General features: G+C 37.0%; 2 protein-coding genes across 2 annotated transcripts; both read left to right on the top strand.

Moving 5' to 3' along the window:
- The first annotated feature begins 1,477 nt into the window (after nt 1-1,477).
- On the top strand, nt 1,478-3,949 carry LOC129799553 (DNA repair and recombination protein RAD54-like). The gene is made up of 2 exons (XM_055843567.1): nt 1,478-1,543; nt 1,604-3,949. Exons 1-2 carry the CDS (start codon nt 1,541-1,543, stop codon nt 3,905-3,907), a joined length of 2,307 nt encoding a protein of 768 aa, XP_055699542.1. The 5' UTR covers nt 1,478-1,540; the 3' UTR covers nt 3,908-3,949.
- Nucleotides 3,950-7,150: 3,201 nt separating this feature from the next.
- LOC129799564 (nucleolar protein 56) lies at nt 7,151-9,103 on the top strand. The gene is made up of 2 exons (XM_055843584.1): nt 7,151-7,265; nt 7,546-9,103. Exons 1-2 carry the CDS (start codon nt 7,263-7,265, stop codon nt 9,007-9,009), a joined length of 1,467 nt encoding a protein of 488 aa, XP_055699559.1. The 5' UTR covers nt 7,151-7,262; the 3' UTR covers nt 9,010-9,103.
- Nucleotides 9,104-20,051: the final 10,948 nt, after the last annotated feature.

Here is a 20,051-nt window from a genome sequence, read left to right as displayed (position 1 = left end):
CAAAAATTAATTAAGTTCACCACTACAGTAGAGTTCCTCAAAGGACAATGGGCAAAAGTGGTCTATGGTGCGACCACCAATGAGACCTATATCATTGAATAGACCATGGTATAGGTAACAACTTTTGTTCCGGGACCAAAGTTCTAAACCATGGGAGAATAGTTCTAGAGCAAAAAAAAACTATTTTCGTAGAAGAAAAATAATCTCTAATACGAAATTTGCGCATTTATACTGTCTTTTTTTTTTCAAGAGAAAGAATAAATTGTAACATAAAATATATTTTAAATGATTGAATATTCTTAAAATGGACATAAAAGCATATAGCTTTACAATCCATAACGTGCGTATGAGGACATTGAAGCATAAGGATTCAAACTCAAAACTTGATACCTTATATCTCAGAGATTTATCAACCGAATTTAATCAATGAATACTCAATCGAAAGGTCTCGAAAAATCCTACAAAATGACGGTATGGCTAAGTTCATAAGTTGACTGCAAGGGGCACACCAGGTTATCAAAGTTTACAATTAACAAGAAATGTGTTAAGTTTTGAATCTATTTAACCGATTTTAATAATCATGTAATATGTACGTCTGACACTTTTAATGTGTTTATAGAGAGAAATATACCCTCATTGTATTCATCGATTTCAGTAGAATCAGAATATATTTTGACTTATTTTTCTAACTGTGATTTATTTATTTATTTTCTTTGTATTCGAACCCAGATTTTATATCACTGAATAGCCTTTCATAAACATTGTTCCCATGTCGAGTTTCGGCTTTCTATCTTTTCTCAGAGAGGAATAATAGTAGAAAAAGTCCTCATTTTGTATGGGGACTGCTGGAATGAGTGGTGGGGGGAAACGTATATATACATACATGATTAAAGTACCTTCCATTACAATTGAACCTATGCCAAGTTTGTGATTTCTACTTCTTTTCACAGAGGAGTTATAGTGGAAAAAGTCATTATTTTGTATGGGGGCTACAAGAAGGAGCCTATATACATTATTAAGGAACCTTTAATAAACCTCGATCCTATACCAAGTTTCAGCTTTCTATTTCTTCTCAGAGGAAAGTTAAAATGAAAAAAATCCACATTTTGTATGGGGGCTACTGGAAGAAAGGGTGGGGAGAGGGGGTAGTATCCATGGATAAATAGATTAAATCACACACTGACTCCATACAGAATTTCATGAAGATCCCTTTATCTGGTGTTGAGTAATTCGATGTCAAAGTAGTATTTTTTCGAAAGGATAAAGGCGTTTTTACAAGGACTGGAGTCTGCAGTTTTACATTCTACACCATTATCTATAAAATGCGCCTAGTCTCATCTGTGGTCGCTACATAGACCCCATACATTTTTGCCCAATGTCCTTTGTTCACGAAACGAATCTGGTTCTCTGACCAAAAACAAGAATAATTGGAAATATTCGGTACTAAATCGCTTCAAATAAGTGGTTTGTCAGTAAGAATTGTCTCACATTGCCTACTGGGACAGTGTTTTCTTCGGTGTTTTTGTTGTTTCGCGGGAAAATGGTAAATAACCTTGGATTTTCCTCAAATTTTCCCTAATTCCTCATCTTTAACTATTTCCAGAGGAAAAGCCTCGCGCCGAGTCAAACAGGCACCAAGCGCCCCAATGCCACCTTCAAATGCCCCCTCACAGAGCCCCTGAAGCGCCCCAGGCGCTGCAATGAGACTGAAAAGAAGCCTCCTCCGCCTCGGATGTCCGTCTCTGAGCATGAAGATTTGATAGCCAAGATCCTCAGTCGTCCCTTTAAGGTTCCCATTCCGGACTACGTGCCAGATTCTCATGGGAATCGCTGCTTAGGGCTGAAGAGGAGTATCATCCGGCGAGCTCTTCATGATCCGTATGCCTGCAACGCCTTGGTGGTGTACACTCCTCCTGAACTCAGTCAGCACGACAAGATTCATGTGGATAAATCCAAGATTCTGGTACATGTGGTGGTGGATCCAGTTCTGGGGAATATTTTGCGTCCTCATCAACGGGAGGGAGTGAAATTCATGTATGATTGTGTAACTGGAGCCAAGGGGGATTTCTATGGGTGTATAATGGCAGATGAAATGGGCTTGGGGAAGACACTTCAGTGTATTACGTTGATTTATACTCTGCTGAGGCAGAGTCCAGAGTGCAAACCGACAATCAACAAAGCCATCATCGTCTGTCCGAGTTCTTTGGTGAAGAACTGGTACAAGGAATTTGGGAAATGGCTGGGCAGCCGGGTAAATGCCTACGCTGTGGACAATAGCTCCAAGGAGGAAACTATTAAGAATCTTGAGCAGTTTATGGCAAATAAAGCTGTAAGATCGGGGACTCCTGTACTGATCATCAGCTACGAAACTTTTCGCATCTACAGTGGCATCCTCAATGCCTCGGAAGTGGGCATGGTGCTCTGCGATGAAGGACATAGGCTGAAAAACTGTGAAAATCTGACTTACCAATCTCTCATGGGGCTCCAGACCAAACGACGCGTGCTTCTGTCCGGGACACCCATTCAGAATGATCTCACTGAGTACTTCAGTTTGATCCATTTTGTCAATCCCGGAATGCTGGGCAGTACAGCTGAGTTCCGGAAGCAATATGAGATTCCAATTCTGCGTGGTCAGAATGCGGATTCTACGGATGAAGAGCGGAAAAAAGCCACGGAAAGGCTGACAGAACTCACGAATATCGTCAATCAGTGCATGATTCGACGTACCAGCCAGCTCCTGACCAAGTATCTTCCCGTAAAGTTCGAAATGGTCATCTGCGTGCGACTGTCAGAAGTCCAAGTAAATCTCTACAAAAACTTCCTCAAATCCGACTCGATTCGCAAAACCGTGCTCAATAAGGATGAAGTGAAAGCCAATCTCACTGCCCTGTCCAGTATCACGTCCCTCAAGAAGCTCTGCAACCATCCGGATCTGATTTATGAGAAAATCCAAGAGAGAGCTGAAGGTTTCGAAAATGCCGAAAAGTTCCTACCTCCCGGATACAGTACCAGGGAATTGCTGCCGGAACTCAGTGGGAAGCTTATGCTGCTGGATTGTATGCTGGCCAATATCAAGATGAGCTGCGACGATAAAGTTGTCCTCGTGTCAAATTACACGCAAACCTTGGATGTCTTCGAGAAACTTTGCCGGAAAAGAGGTTATGGCTACGTTCGACTGGACGGCTCGATGACCATCAAGAAGCGCGGGAAGGTCGTCGATGAGTTCAACAGAAGCGACTCTGACCAATTTGTCTTCATGCTCAGCTCCAAGGCCGGAGGATGTGGTCTCAATCTAATTGGAGCCAATCGCCTGGTGATGTTCGATCCCGACTGGAATCCAGCAAATGACGAACAGGCAATGGCTCGAGTGTGGCGCGATGGACAGAAGAAACCCTGTTTCATCTATCGCCTCCTGGCCACGGGAACCATCGAAGAGAAAATCTTCCAACGGCAGACACACAAAAAAGCCCTCTCGACCACCGTTGTGGACAACAATGAGGATGCAGAGAGGCACTTCACCCAAGACGACCTTCGAGATCTCTTCAATCTGGACGAGAAGACCCTCTCGGACACTCACGGGATCTTCAAATGCAAGAGATGCGTCAATAACATCCAAATGAAACTTCCTCCAGAAGAGTCAGATTGTACCTCAGATCTCTCTCAGTGGTTCCATTCATCCACGACCAAGGGACTTCCGGACAACATCCTCACGGATTCCTGGGCAGTCACCAAGAATGTCTCCTTCGTCTTTCATCATCGCAGCAATACAACAGTCGACAAGGCTCCGAAGCTCGATGAAGAATCTGAAGACAAAGAGAACAAGAAGGGCAAGAAGTATTTGTCAGATGACGAGGATTACGATCCTCCTGAGCAGGAGGATGACAAAGATGAAGATTTTATTCTGTAAATTATAAAATATTGGAGAGAATAAATTCAGTTATTTTTGAAATTAAATGTTTCAAGGTTTGTGTCTTGGGTAGCAAAAAGCCTATTCGGTCGACCACGGACACGGACCGCGGAGGGTACAAAACACTGAGAAAAAATATTTACAGTAGACTCTCTCTCAAATAGACATTTGGGGCAAAATGTCATCCGGTTTATCGATAGATTTGGGCGTCAAAACCTTTGTAAATTCCACAAAAGGCGCTCAATTATAAAGAATCACAATAAAATAGGAAGAACTATAGCGAATTAGCTTCATAATTAAACGTGAAAATTGTCAACAAAATTGGTCGCCCGATTGATAAAGAGCCGATTGAGTGAGAGTCTACTGCAGAGGTGTGCAAGAAACCGTTGAAACCGAATTAACGTCAAATGAAATATGTACGTCAATGGTCAAAACGCTACTATAACAAACTTATTTTGACGTTAATTCGGTTTCAACGGTTTCTTGCACACCTCTGGTCTACTGTATATGGAATGTTTTATCGAGATATTTAAACAGAAAATCCAAAAAATCCCTAAAGAATTGCAAAATTAAAATTTGTAGAGGATACGCGAACTCCAATACTAATTTGAATAAGGGGGAGATATTAGGTTGGAAGTGGTGTACAGCTGAAAACGAAGTGCTTGGAAGTGGGAATGCTCGAATATAAAATTTTTTCCGTCTAATTCCGTATTTTTCAGATTATGTTACTTTTAGTTGAGAGTTTTAATTCAAGAGGTAGTATAATTTGAACATGTTTGTTGAAATTTTGATGTTTTTTTTATGACAATAAAATTGAGCAAATATCGTCGGTTGCCTCAGCTACTGTGCTAACTGCATCTGCTTTGTGTTTGCATTCATTGCAAACGCCGCGCAGCGATGCGTTGCTTACAACGAATGCTGACACAAAGCAAATGCAGTTAGCACAGTTGCTGAGGCAACCGACGATATGCTCAAATTTATAATATTTTAACTTGTGTTGTAATTTTTCCGAGAAAATATTCAGTTGAATAATAATTTTCCTTAATTTTTACAGGAATTTCCAATTCATGTAGTGTCTCGCAAATAATAACATAGCTATTTGCAGTTGACTTTAACCCTCTAACGGTGTTTTCTTTAATACGCGGAAAAAAGTTGTAAAAAAGTGTTTTCTAGGATAATTATGATCCAATAAAGTCGAAAAAACCATCCATTCTTCATTATCTCTTTTAGTTTAGGCGCTAGGAGAGAAAATATAATTTTTTTTAATTCTTTTTGCTTTTAAATTCTCATTTTTACTTTTTTTCAATTTTTTTTAAATAAAATATACAAAGTAGAATGACATATCTTTCAGTAAAAAATAAATTTATTTTAGTCAGATAACTTTAAATCGGTATTTTTATGGAAATTGGAAATGAGTTTTTTTGCACAAATATTTTTTGTTGCTTTTTCTCTGACCTGTCACACAAAACTGAGAATAGCAACCAAACGAAGAGTTAAAATGAGTTCAAACTTTCAAGAGATGCTTGTAAGACTATTACCGAGGGCACTATAGCACTTTTAAATAAATAAAACCTTTATTGTCGCTGTAAATGTGTTTTTTGTAAAGACCGCCTGGAGGCGGTCTTACCCGTTAGTATAGGGTTAAATCAATTTGATATATTTTTTTCTAATTTATCTTAAATATGTATGTACTAGATGATTGTATACATTCGTGGGACTTTATCGCGAATATCGTTAAGGGGTATCCCATAGGTTACTTCCATCATTTGTTTGTTTACCTTTTTGCATATACTGGAAAGATTTTAGTGCAGAGGCGTGCAAGAACCGTTGAAATCGAATAAACGTCAAATGAAACATGTACGTCAATGGTCAAAGCGCCACCAGAACCAACTTATTTTGACGTTTGTTCGGTTTCAACGGTTCTTGCACATCTCTGTTCTAGTGTCTTACATCTCTGCAATGGCAAATGTAGTCTTCAAAAAACTCCATTTGTGATTTTGAGGACTTATACAAAATAAAGAACGAAAAGGTGCATTTGTAAGATATTAATGTTAGAGTTAGACTAATTTTGGAAAGGTCTAAGCGATGGACTTCCATTAAAAAAACATTTTAGGGGTTTATTAAATAAAATCTTAAAAATCTTCAGATTTTTTATAAGTTGTCCTAATTAGATTTTTCATCAGATTAAAAAAAATAATTTCTAAGTATGAGGAGTGTATGAAGTGCAGGAAGTGCTGGAAGTATTGCAACATTTTCGAGAGTGTTGCCAAGTTTTGGAAGTGCGAAGGCCTCTTTCATACAAATATTGGAAGTGCCTAGAAGTGGTGTACACATTTTCACCCAAATACCTCCCCCTTGAATTTGAATTTTTATGACGCTAGCACACCTTTTAGATCGGGAAAATTTCATGGGATTGAAATTCACATCCCTTTCTTTCTCAAACATTTTGCATATGTCTATCCCAGTCTTTTGGACTCTTCTTTTTCTTTTGAACGTCACATCAAATTAAATTTAGTTCAATCGAATTTTGAGAGGGAAAGAATGAAACATCGATATGCAGAACATTTGAGAAAGAAAGGGATGCGAATTTCGCTCACGTGAAATTTTACCGATCTAAAAGGTATGTCGGAGCCATTAATATTTAAGTTTAAAATTTTCCGACGGTTCGGTGAAATCCGACCTCGTGAGATCGGGCCCAAATTTTGGATGTACACGTTTCGACACTCATAGATTACGAAAATCATGTGTGCTAAAAATCGTTTCGTGGACGTCCCGTCGTTCTTGGATTATTTCGGCGAGCATGTATTTTTAGATAACTTTTAATACACGATTTCGAAATATATCAGACTGATAAGTCAATTCTCTTTAGGAAAAAACTTGCCAATAATCTTCAGTGCCTCTATGCAAAAACGTATGGAAAAATGAAATGTCGAGAGGCCCCTGTTTTTTTTTTGTAGTTCCAGTAATTATGCAACATAACAGTCCATTGAAAATTATTCTTCTCAGTGCATGCTGTTTGAAAACCAAAACCATCATTGTTATTTTAAAAAAGGCCTATTCATAGCCATGGTATAAATTTCTCTCTAAATTTTAACTTTTCATTTTTATATTCTTTATTTATTTTCTAATATAACTATGTTGTAAAGTAAATTTGCAAAATAATGGATTTGTTTGGGGTCTTTTTTATAAAATGTGTCTGAGGAATTTTCCATAGATCCTCCTTAGACATTTCCATATCGGTTGAAACAATTTTTATTGGGTTAAGTACGCTTGTCATCAAAGTTTTATAAACATCCCACGTGTTGTCCCGGAAAATACAGTTTTTCGTTGTTAATTGAGCCATTTAGTGCACAAAATGGTTAGTATCTTGCTCCTTAGTATTCCTAGAATATCTATATATGCGAGTCTTGCATGGTTTTCTTGAGAATTTTAAAAAGTCTTGCAATATTTACTTCCTGAATGTGCTTCAGGGATTTTCGCTTATTTTGCTTCTATTTATTATCAAATTGTTGGAAATTTTGTCAAAAATAATTGGAAAAAGAGTTCTTTATGTGTTTAAATGTGTAAAATTGCAAGACTTGGTGTAATATTGATGAAAATGTTGAAAAATAATAATTGAACCTAACCTCAAATTGCAGGCGAAATTGTTTGTGCTTTACGAGCACGCAGCGGGCTTTGGGCTGTTTTCTGTGAATGAATTCGAGGAAGTGTCGATGCTTCTGCCCCAGGTGGAGGCATCCGTGACGGATCTCAGTCGCTTCAATGCCATTGTGAAACTGGTAAGTTTCTCTCCCTTTAAGACCGCCGTGTCTGCCCTTGAGAATGCCAATGCTGTGTCTGAGGGAATTCTGCCACAGGATTTGGCAGTTTTCCTGGACACTGCTCTACCGGTGAAGAAGAAAAAGGTCACATTGGGGGTGGCAGATAGCAAAATTGGTGCTGCAATTGTTGAAGCACTGGGAATTCAGTGTAGTCACACGGGGGCAGTTCCGGAGATCTTGAGAGGGATCCGTATGCACTTTGCCAGCATGGTGAAGGGATTTACACCCAAAAGTGCAGGTGTGGCTCAGTTGGGACTGGGGCATAGCTACTCAAGGGCTAAAGTTAAGTTTAATGTCCATCGATCGGATAACATGATCATCCAATCGATTGCTCTGCTGGATCTTCTGGACAAGGATATCAATACATTCAGCATGAGGATTAGGGAATGGTACTCATATCACTTCCCGGAACTTGTGAAAATTGTCCCTGATAACCATATGTATGCAAAAGTTGCGCAGTATATCAAGGATCGGAAGAGTCTGACGCAGGAATCCGTGGCAGAGCTAGAGGAGATCCTGATGGACACGGAGAAGGCTCAAGCCATTGTTGATGCCTCGAAAATGTCGATGGGAATGGATATATCCGTGGTGGATTTGATGAATATCCAAATGTTTGCCGGAAGGGTAGTCAGGCTTTCTGATTACCGGAAGCAACTGGCTGAGTATCTGCATTCGAAAATGGGCAATGTTGCGCCTAATTTGCAATCCCTGATTGGCGATCAGGTTGGTGCTAGGCTCATTTCCAAGGCTGGCAGTCTCACAAATCTCGCCAAATATCCAGCTTCGACAGTTCAGATCCTTGGAGCTGAGAAAGCTCTCTTCAGAGCCCTCAAGACACGCACTAACACTCCCAAGTACGGTCTTCTCTACCACTCGACCTACATCGGTCGGGCTGGCGTGAAGAACAAGGGCAGAATCTCACGATTCCTGGCCAATAAATGCGCAATCGCCTCGAGAATTGATTGCTTCACCGAAGCTCCTTCAAATGTCTTCGGGGACGCCCTGAAGCAGCAAGTTGAGGACCGCCTGAAGTTCTACGAGTCCGGAGAGCCTCCCCGGAAGAACACTGAAGTCATGGAGGAAGCCATGGCCCTCAATGATGAGCTCCAAAAGGCCGAGAAGAAGAAAAAGAAAAAGAAGAAGCGTGCAGCTGCCGAGAACGGAGACGTCTCCATGAAGAGTGAGAATGGTCAGGACACCACGATGGACAATGGCGAGGAGGAATCTGCAGAGCCGCCCAAGAAGAAAAAGAAGAAGAAGAAGAACAAGGAGGAGGCATAAACAATTTTTTTTCTCTTGGAAAAAATCAAATGGAAAAAGAAAATGTATTTAGTATCATGTCAGAATATATCCATTCAAGTTTATTTTCTTTTTACACTTGTGCTTTTTTCTTCTTAATCCATTCCATTTTTTATTCTCACTTTGTCCACAGAGAAAACATGACAAGAAATTTGAAATTTTCGCTATATTAATATTTTTTTTGGGATATCCTTCAAAGTTGTCCTCTCTTGATTATTTCTTTGTTTTTTTTAAGGCACAAAACTCAGACAACAAGATTTCGCATAACGACTTTTATTATTGTGTCTTGATTTTATTTTCCCTGCTATTTATTTACTTTTTCGTCATTTAAAGAGTTTTATAGATTTTTTTTTAAATTGATTTATCGTCGTTTGATGAGCTCCCAGACAAGAAAAATTGCTCAGTTCAGAATGTTTTTGATTTCAATTTTTGGAAAAATTAGAAAAAAAGAGTAAGCGACGTATTTGACAATTGTTAACGCAGTCGACGGGCAAACCCATCATTTGCTGCTTCTCTCGCTATTGAGGTTACAGGTAACTCTATTGAATTGAATTGAATAGAAATAATTCTCGTCAAAACTTAGGGTAAGTATGCTAAATTCCATCCAGCTTGCAATTCCGGCCACCTTTTTTGTTCCTCGAATTTCCATGAATTTTTAGTTTTTGCATACTTTAGAGATTATGCAATGCAAAAAAAAGAACAAAAAATATCGCTTCGATGAGGAAGATGAACTGAAAAAGGCATTGGAAGAATTCCCGAAGGGCAAGGAACTATGAGAATGAAGGTGGCCAGAATAGGCCACCAATGCCGTTTACATTATTATTTATTTTAAAATGCATTAAGAATGATTTTAGAGTAAATAAAAACAATAAACTGTCTATGAGGTTGCAAGCGACACTTCTTAAAAAGAAGTAATAAAAATATAAAATTTGCATTAAAAACATTACATTTGAGACTTAAGACTTTGGCGCTTGCATGCAACTATGCCGAAATTTGGCACATTTACCATACACAATGCTTTAGAAAGACTTTTTAGAGAAAAGTGTCCAATTAAAATATTTTTAAATCGTTTGAACAAAAAAATCCTTTTTTTTTAGTAAAGAAAGCTTAACAAAATTTAAAAAAATAGAAAACATATTTCAATTTTATTTAAAAATAATTAACTTCAACTTTTTCAAATAATGAATAGTTTGTTAACAATATTAGATCCAAACGCAAGATTAATCGATCCTTAAAATTTTTACAGAATTAAAAAAAACTATTTTGAATAAAATTGAAAATTGAAAGGGGAGCATTCAATTATTTGGAAACCTTCACAATTTTGCATTGAAAATTGTTTAATTAGGCGAAAACTCCAATGAAATACATTACTCTCTCAAATTCGGGCATTTGGGACCGAAATGTCACCCGAATTAGAGTAAAATTCGGGCATCAAACTGTTTGAAATCCAACGATTTTTTTTTCATCTGCATACTCAAATTATTTTTATATTATGGGGTCATATTTTTTTGATAGAATTTGGAAATCTGAAGATTCGAATTTTTTTGGCGTCACTATTAGACTGTCCGTCCCAAAAAGGTTAAATAAGTTCTAGAGCATTATTTCTCAACCGATTGGGGTAAATTTTGGTCTTTTTGAAAAGGTCTTGAACTTTTCGGCAATTCTAAATCGGTTCCGATCGACTATGAACCTATAATGAACCGGCAAGCAATATTTTTCAGGAAAATCGATTGAATTACACTTCCGCTATTTTTGACGATCATTTGAGTGATTTATAAACCGGTTGAAATCGGTTGTGAACCGGTAAACGGTAAATGATGTGAAAGAACCGAAAGAACTTTTGGAAATAGCATATAATAACGGGCTTCAGACTTAAGGCCTAGCTATTATTGCTCGAAATTTGTAAGTCCATATCAGTCAAGATTTTTTTGAAAAAAAAATTAGGATTCGATTAAGGGCAGATAATCTATTAGAATCTGATAAATCAATAAAATTGGTTGCTATTTAGGATTTCGAAATCTTCGTGAGTTGGGTTGAACCTCTGAAGACCGCTTAAGTCATGAGTTCGAGAATCCCTCAAAAATGAGCCCATTATGTCCCTTTTAATTTTAAGCTGGCATTCATAATATTTCTAACTGTTCAATATGTTTTCCAACCTTTTTCTACCTTTAAACGGTATTCAGACTAGAGGCTTAACCTTTAACCCAGTTCCTGGAGTTCGCAAAACCCTAAACAACATGCAATTATTAATTTTTCAGTATGTAATAGATCTCTAGTATTTAGAAAATTTAGAAATTCAAGTCTGAGTCAAAATTTTCCAAAGAAAAATTCAAAAGAACGACTCATTAGCCTAAGAACGTCTTCAGACTAGAGGTTTAGCCTAGTTTTCGAAGGTCTCAAAATCCTAAACAGCAACCAATTTACTCTGTTTTTCTGAATCAAATAGATTAATTCCCCCTAATAGTACATTTGTAAGGCAAAATTTTCCAAAAATTTTCGACTAATAAGAAATTAGAGAAGTTAAGCCTTATGGCTAAGCTGAAGCTTGCATAAGCCTTAGGTTTGAAAACCGTATTAGAGTCCGAATAGATTCAGGCTGATTCTCGAGAATATATAGCCTGTAAAATTAGACAACAAAGATTTATCCCAACACACAGAAAAATGGAAAATTCTTAAACAGAAACACCCAGGAATTTAATTTCAAATCCCATCCAATGAATGCCAATGCTCTAATTCTAAATCCTTGATCATTTAGTTTTATTTGCAATTTTCAAATCTGTAGTCATTTTTTTATTTTCCAGCCAATGCTAAACTTAAGTTCCCGATCTCTTAACTAGAAAGAGCTAGGGATTCTAGCCCAATGTTTTCGCTCAGAGCTTCTAAACTTAAATGCCTCGGGAATTCACGTCCAATTTAAGTTCCCAGGATCTTATATATTCTTAAATTTAGGATCATCGATTAGAGTTGCAAAAGTTACATTTACCCAATCCTTTACTGCAAAATTTTACAGGTTATATATTTTCGAGGATTAACCTGAGTCTATTGGGACCCTTATACGGGCTTCAGACCTAAGGCTTAGCCAAATGGATTAACTGCTCTAATTTCTTGTCAGAAAATTCTTTGGAAAAAAAACTTAGGATTGAATTATTAGGGACAAATGATCTATTAGGCTCTCTAAATGCAATTACATTGAACGATATTTAGGATTTTGAGACCTACGGGAACTGGGCTAAACCTCTAGTCCGAAGACCGTTTTACGGTCTTTATACTAAAAGTTTAGTACAGTTCCTGAAGGTCTCAAAATCCTGAATAGTAAATAATTTTATTAGTTTCCTTTAAGAATCTAGGACCATTTATCTTAAGCAACCTCATAAGAATTTAGAGAAGTTAAGCCGTAGGGCTTGAAAATATTGTTTTTAGCATTGCACGAAAACGCATTATGCGATTTTTCCATTAGGTTTAGGAGACAAAAATGTCCTTGAATTATTCATATAACCTGCTTTTCAAAATCAAAGGCTAGTCAGCGCTAGACCGCTCTACCGATTTAGGCAAATATGGATTGTTTAGAAAGCTCTAGGAATCCACATTAAATTTGAATTGTTTTCAATAGGGTAGAAATCGGTACTAAACGGTTATGAATCGTTAATTTTTATCTGGAATTTAATTGTATTATATACTTACTGATTTTAGGAAATTTGGTAGAGATCTACTATCAGTATAAATCGGTTTTGATCCGGTAAACGCAAAAATAGTAATTGGAAAGGATCGGAAAACTGAATTCGTGAAAACGTTCTTTTCTCCATTTCAGAGCACTAAATATTTTCTTAACAATGCACAACTAATTTTTAGAGTACAGGACTTGGATTCCTCACCGTTTTTAATAACCGTTTTTAATTCTTCAGTGCCTTTCGAGGATGGATGTCCTCTTCATCAGATTTCGAATGTGGAGGAAAAATCACGTACAGGGGGAAAATCTGCTGTTACACAGCTGACTGACACAGAATCTGTGCCAGTCCATTGGATAGTGAACTTCAGAGTGAAGAATTGTGAAAAAGTCCAAGTGCAGTGCAGCAGCAGATTTTCCCACCCGTACGTGATTTTTCCTCCACATTCAAAACATCATGAAGAGGACAACTATCTTCGAAACGCACTGAAGAATTAAAGAGAAAAAAAATAAGAAAGGTCTATTTTTCCGTCCACTATCTGCTACAACCCCTTAGACCAAAAATTCCACTGAAACGTTTTTAATAACCGTACAACGCGCTATCTAGATTTTAAAAATGATTTCTATAATTTTGTAAAATATTAATTCTTTTAGGTCCATCAAAAATTGAAATCAAAGACAAACTGCAAAGAGCTCTTAAATTTTACACTAGTACCTCTTTTTTTTAAAGTTTATTTACAATATAATATTCTGATTGAAAATTTGTAATTCTTTTGAATCTTCTTTCAAAATACTTTCCTACATATTGCTAATGTGGAAATGATAAATGCCTGTTTCATTTTTTTTTTAAATTATTGTTTCTTTTTTTTTAATCTTTGATATAAAACACCTTTCTCACTATTTTCATTTACAATTTATTTTGGAAATATTCTCTTCTTTCGACTATCTATTCTAAAGTGGGATTTCTGTTTTCTCTTCGGGAAATACTTTCTTTATTCTTTAATTTTTATTTTATTTTTTGAATTAAATTTATCTCCTTTAAATTTAGAATTAATTTGTTGATAACTATAGAAAAGAAAAAAAATATTACTAAAATGATACTGAATGGGGGTTAAACGAACGATTCAGTCACATCCCACACGAATAAATAGATTAATTGATTTGTTCTCTTTTACTCTACCAATTTTACACGTTTTTTTTCTAGTTAATTCACTTCATTTGATGATGTTTCTCACTTTTGATAAAAGGAAGCGTTTTTTAATTTACTTGATATCTCTTTTTTTCCGTTCATTTCTCCATAACATTTTTTTTCAATTATCAATTTTCTTTGTCCATTGATACACAAAACAACGGGGACTATCATTCTTCTTTAATAGGGGGGCGGGGAAATTTTACAATGAAAATTACACTATTATTTTTTTGTTTTTCAACATATATCAATGATAATGCTTAAAAACCCAATATCCCTAATTATACAAATATTTCTCTCTCCATTGAATTGCATTTCTTTTAATTTTTTTTCATTACTAAACATAATTATTACAGGCGAGAATTAAATTTTCCCATGTTTCAATCTTCTAATATTTATAATTCATTTAAGAAAAAAAATTAATAAATCATTGAAAAACATCAACAACAGAACATGGGACTTAAGGAGGAATTACTATTTTAGTTATTGCGCAAATGAAACACAAAATAAAAGGGAAGAAAATACTGTGAATTTTGTGTTTCATAAATTTTGAAGAGAAAATATCAATTGAATTTTCTCTTCACCTTTTTTTTAAATCATTTTCTTTTTTTAGTAAATGTACAGTGGCAGAATAATTGAATTGCATTAACGATAAATTCTATAGGAAAAAATATTACCCAATCACCAGGAAAAGAAGTATAAATCACAAAAAGAATGGGGCGGTGCTATTAGTTTCAGAGAGGAAAAAATAAAAGATGGGTTCAAGAGCAAAAAAAAACCAAATAAAAAATTTTGATGATAGAAGGAAGAGAAAGAAATTGCATTACTTAACTCTGTATCATTGAAAGGCGTTGAATTGATTGGGATTCGCAAAGGCGGCCTTAGTAGGTTGCGCGGAAAAGGCTGGGGATGCCCCAAAAACTGGAATGTTGGCTGGAGGAATCTTCTGGGTAGGACTCATGAGATTGCCCGCCAGGAAATTCCCACTCGGTGACTGAGGGGCTGCCTTTACAGGACTCTGACTCTTGAGCTGATTCATTGACGGTGCAGCCTCCCCACGACCCTTCTTGGACACCAGAAGATTGTCCAGATCGAGGTTTATACTGCCCGTGTTCGTCCACGTCGAACCTACCTTACTGTCCGCTCTTGTAGCAGCTGCTGCCGATGTGGCCACATCGTTGGCATTGGTCACATTGGGATTCTGTGGCTGAAGAATTGCATTGGGACTCGGAAGAAGAACGTTATCTGCAATAGAGAAACGCCTTTTCGGTCATACTCAAATTTTCTCTGCTGAAACTTCTTAAACGCTAAGGGCATTCCTTGTCAAGATTTTTGACAATACTGTACACCATTATACATATTATACGTATACAGGTGATAGAATTTTAAGTGTAACTAGAAACCCTAACATATACCGTCTCCTCAAAATGAAACTGTTCTAACCGCATTTTCTTTGTATCTGCGGTATATTCAATCGTAGCAAACGACGCTTCGTGATGCGACATTAGCAACAAATGCTGATACAAATTAAATGCACTTAGGACAGTTTCATTTTGAGGAAACGATACATTTACTCAAACAAACTTCTTTTAACTCTTTCGCGTCATTAGGGTCATATATGACCCGGGGGAAAAACAATTTTTTTTTGACTATTTACATTAATTGAAATCTATCGGTTTGTGCATGACATCATAATAGAAGGATGTAAGATTCTTGGCTAATTTTCTCAAGACTCCAGATATTCAGGAAAAGAAAATATTTTAGATCAAAAATTACTAATTTCGAACTTTGTGAAATGACTTTTCTTTTTCAAATTTTTTTATAATTATTTATTTTTTTCAACAAAAAGTTCTTTAGAAACACAAAATAGAATATCCAAAGATTGTACATTGCATATTTTGATATAATAAACTACTCTCAATTTTCCAGAAAAGCGTGTAGAATTTTCCGGGTCATATATGACTCTATTGTCCCCAAGGGTAACAGTGTTTTCGTCCCAAAGCTATAGCGAAATGTAGTTGGGACATTGTTTTTCTTTGTGAAATGCAGGTGGGACATCTTGCTCCTGGACATTTCATCTTATATCTGATGAATTATAACATATTTTGCAATATTTTAGAGTATTCTGCAAGCGTCCCATATTGTGCAATTGTATTGTGTGTGAATAATTATGTGGATAAGTTTTTTTTTTTTTTCTGCAAGATTCCCCAGAAAAGCTATGCAAGCCATTGTGAGGAGACCTCGGCCTCGAGGCAGACCTAGGACAAGGTGGCTGAATCAAATTCAGAATCTTGCCTTGGAACGCCTCGGGATCGAACCCGAACATCTTCCTGAAGTGGCGGAGGACCGACAGGCGTGGGCTGCTAGATTGGATGTCATGGGCCCGCGACCCCAATAGGGATAAGCGGTTGAAAATGAATGAATGTTTTTTTTCTGCCATATACCATTCAAAATATTGTGACAGTGACTGTTCAAGGGATTACCAGGAAGATTCCTTGAACATAAGGAGTACAGTGTTCATCAAAACAATCCAGTTTGCCATGGTTTTGGCCAAATTAATAACTTCAAGCAAAAAAAAACTCTTATAGAAAGCCCGTGATAAAGATTTTGAAAATGGTATGTACACTTCCCTTGAGGACAATAGGGTCATATATGACCCGGGGTTTTTCCGAGTTCACGCAATGGAAATTTTTTTTCCTCTCAGAACTATTATATTTGATCATAAAGCATTAGGAAAAAACTCAATTTTTATATAAATTCATCTGCTGAATAAAAGTGTGACGCGAAAGAGTTAAGAGTTTTGGTCATAAGGGCCTTTAAGTTTTTTTCTGAATATTTTATGGGTAATGAATGATTGAAAGAGAAAGAATACGAGTACAAGCTGCTGATAAAAGGTACCTTTGGTCGATTTAGGCTAGGACATCACTCGTTGAGATCGAGTGAGGAACTCGTTTGTGAGGAGCTAAAAGTCTAGGAGTTGCTTCTTCGTGCTATTAGATCACGACTTCGATTGTATGATCATATTCAGCGCATGAGTGAAGAAGGATTGCCAGAAAAACTATGCAAACAATTGTCTTAGAACGCCTTAGGCTACTAGCCTGGGCTAGGCTCGCAACTCCAATAGGGATAACCGGTTGAAAATGAATGAATGAATGATGTTATTTATATAGGAGAACTAATACAATTTCAAGGCGTACCACGTCCACGTAAGGTCTATAAAAAGGGTTAAACTGATTATCAAAATATGTCACGTCTCATACAAAACTTATCTGGTTTTAAAAGAATATTTCAACAAAAATAGGCGATAGATTGTCCTACTCGTCCTACTCATACTCTATCCTCTGCAAAGTATATTCTCTTTGACCCCTTTGACCATTTTCTACCGACCAAACGAAGCAACTCTTATACGAGCTTCAGACAGACTTATGGCTTAACTGCTCTAATTCCATATCAATCACATTTTTTTGTAAAAATTTAACTTAGGATTGGATTATTAAAGATAATTAACCTATTAGGCTCTCAAATAGCTAAAAAAAATGCTTGATATTTAGGAATTAAAGACCTTCGGGAACTGGGCTAAACCTCTAGTCTGAAGATCGCTTTACGCTCTATCGAGTTCGACTTTTTCGGAATATCGGGAATATCTTGTCTTTTTCTTTTGAACCTTTTTAAGGCTTCATATTAGGTGTTTTCAACGTAGGAGATATCCTAACTGAACCTGAAGAAATGAGCGTCTTAGTCCTGTTGTGAACAGATTGAGCCTGGCCTAAATCCTGAACACTAAAATTCCGAATGATTCAAAATCCTGAAAAGCCAAAAGCCCTGAGATCAAAATCCTACAAAAGCGAAATTCCCAAAAGTCAATATCCTGAAAGCCAAAATCCTAAACGCCAAAATTCTGAATGTCAAAGTCCCGAAAGCCAAACTTCCAAAAACCTCCAGAGCGCCGAAATCTCGAATGGGTCAAAATCCCCAAAAGCGAAAAACCCAAAGCTCGGAAAGATCGAAATCCCGAATGGGGCAAAATTCATAATGGGACAAAATCCTAAGTGGGTTGATATACAGAATGGGTCAGAAGCCAAATTCCCAAAAGTCAAAATCCCGAAAGGCAAAAACGTAAACGTCAAAATCCCGAACATTACAATCCCAAAAATCAAAATACCGTAAAGTCAAAATCCTGAATGAGCCAAAATCCCGAAAAGCCCTGAGATCAAAATCCTAAAAAGCAAAAATCCCGAATTGGTTAAAATCCTACAAAAGCGAAATTCCCAAAAGTCAATATCCTGAAAGCCAAAACCCTAAACACCAAAATTCTGAATGTCAAAGTCCCGAAAGCCAAACTTCCAAAAACCTCCAGAACGCCAAAATCTCGAATGGGTTAAAATCCCCAAAAGCGAAAATCCGTAAAACCCAAAGCTCGGAAAGATCGAAATCCCGAAAGGGGCCAAAATCAGAATGGGACAAAATTCTAAGTGGGTTGATATACAGAATGGGTCAGAAGCCAAATTCCCAAAAGTCAAAATCCCGAAATGCAAAAACGTAAACGCCAAAATCCCGAACATTACAATCCCGAAAATCAAAATACCGTAAAGTCAAAATCCTGAATGAGCTAAAATCCCGAAAAGCCAAAAGCTCCAAGAGCTCAAAATCCCGAATGGATCGAAGAATGGGTCAAAACCAAAATCCCAAATTCTTAAAAGTTTCATAGGTATTCCAACGATTCCATCCGCGCTTACTGGTAGGCACCAAGGGAAATTTTTGGGAAATTATTACACACATTTATCCTCCGTATAATTTCGTCCTTTTCAGGATTTTGCATTTCGGGATTTTGCTTTTCTGGATTTTGTCTTTTCCAGAGCCCTTAAGGATTGCGACCGATTCGGGATTTTAGCCGGCACCGTTTGACGAGTGCCTTACCTAAATTTACGTAAGAACTCATGAGGAGGAGCCCAGAAGATTTATGAAGATATGTTTAGGACTTGGCATCAAAAAGTTCTGTAGGAGCACTGTAGGTAGCTCTGTAGCTCAACAGGAAAGGAAACCGACGGGGATAGCTAAGAAACCTAAGAAGAGGTAGATTTCAGTCCAACCCCGCAAATGGGTCGTGCCTTAGCCGTATTCACGGACCTGCTCAAGGTAAGTTTATTTAATCATAAATGATTCACAATTCACAGCATTCATGAACAATGCATAATGGAAGCAATTGGAAGAGAAGTTGAACAGTATTTAGGAGCATTGCTAAATGCTAAATGCTGCTAAACCCAATCAGATTGAGCTCATGAAGCATACGTTATTTACTCCACTCAGCTTATTTGTTGCCTCCACGCTTATTGCTGGCATACAAGACACTCGCATGAATTATTGCCTTAATTGTAAATGTTTTATTTCGGCTTATTTCGTTAGACTTTGCGACAGGAAACTTTCTGTGTTTTCTTTAGGGATATTCCCCTAAAATTTCGCGTCATATCAATATTATCTCACGGGAAAATTCTCTGCCGCTATGTCGGAAATTTTGTTCAATTTGCTTCTGCACTTCAAGAACTCAACCAAAGCGAATTTTTGTCCATATAAGAAAACACCCTTGAATCATTCCTAATAACGATTTTTCAAGGACGAAATTTAAAAAGGCTCTAAAGGTGGTATTTCTCAACCGAATGTGTTATATTTGGAGTTGTTGGAAAGGTCTTGGAATTTCTCATAAATCTGAGCCGGTTCCAATTGGTTCTAAACCGGTAATGAACCTGGGGTGACATGATAACTTATTTTCGACACTATCGACTGTCGATTCTGAAAACTTTAAACGATAGCTGAACTCCCTGTAACTAATATAGATGTTTATCAACAGTCTCATTATTTTAAGAATGTCGCAATGAATAGCCCAACAATCTGTAAGAAGTCGACATTCACTTAATCTAACAGACATAGATTTATCGATACTATCGATTCGATTGTGTCGAAAAGTTATCATTCCACACCTGTTTATAAACCGATAATTATTTTTTATTCGATTAGCATTTCCCACAGCTTTTTTTGGGAGATCTTTTGAGTGATTTATGGATCGTTTCAAATCGATTGTGAACCGGCAAACGGTAAATGCTACGAAAGTACTTTCCAGCGAGTACAGTTAGCTAAAAAAAAGCAGCGTTTTCAGCAAAAATAGGCTGAAAACTC

The sequence above is a fragment of the Phlebotomus papatasi genome, chromosome 1, assembly GCF_024763615.1.
Source record: "Phlebotomus papatasi isolate M1 chromosome 1, Ppap_2.1, whole genome shotgun sequence".
Classification (NCBI taxonomy): domain Eukaryota; kingdom Metazoa; phylum Arthropoda; class Insecta; order Diptera; family Psychodidae; genus Phlebotomus; species Phlebotomus papatasi.
This window is presented reverse-complemented; position numbering and strand designations above follow the sequence as displayed.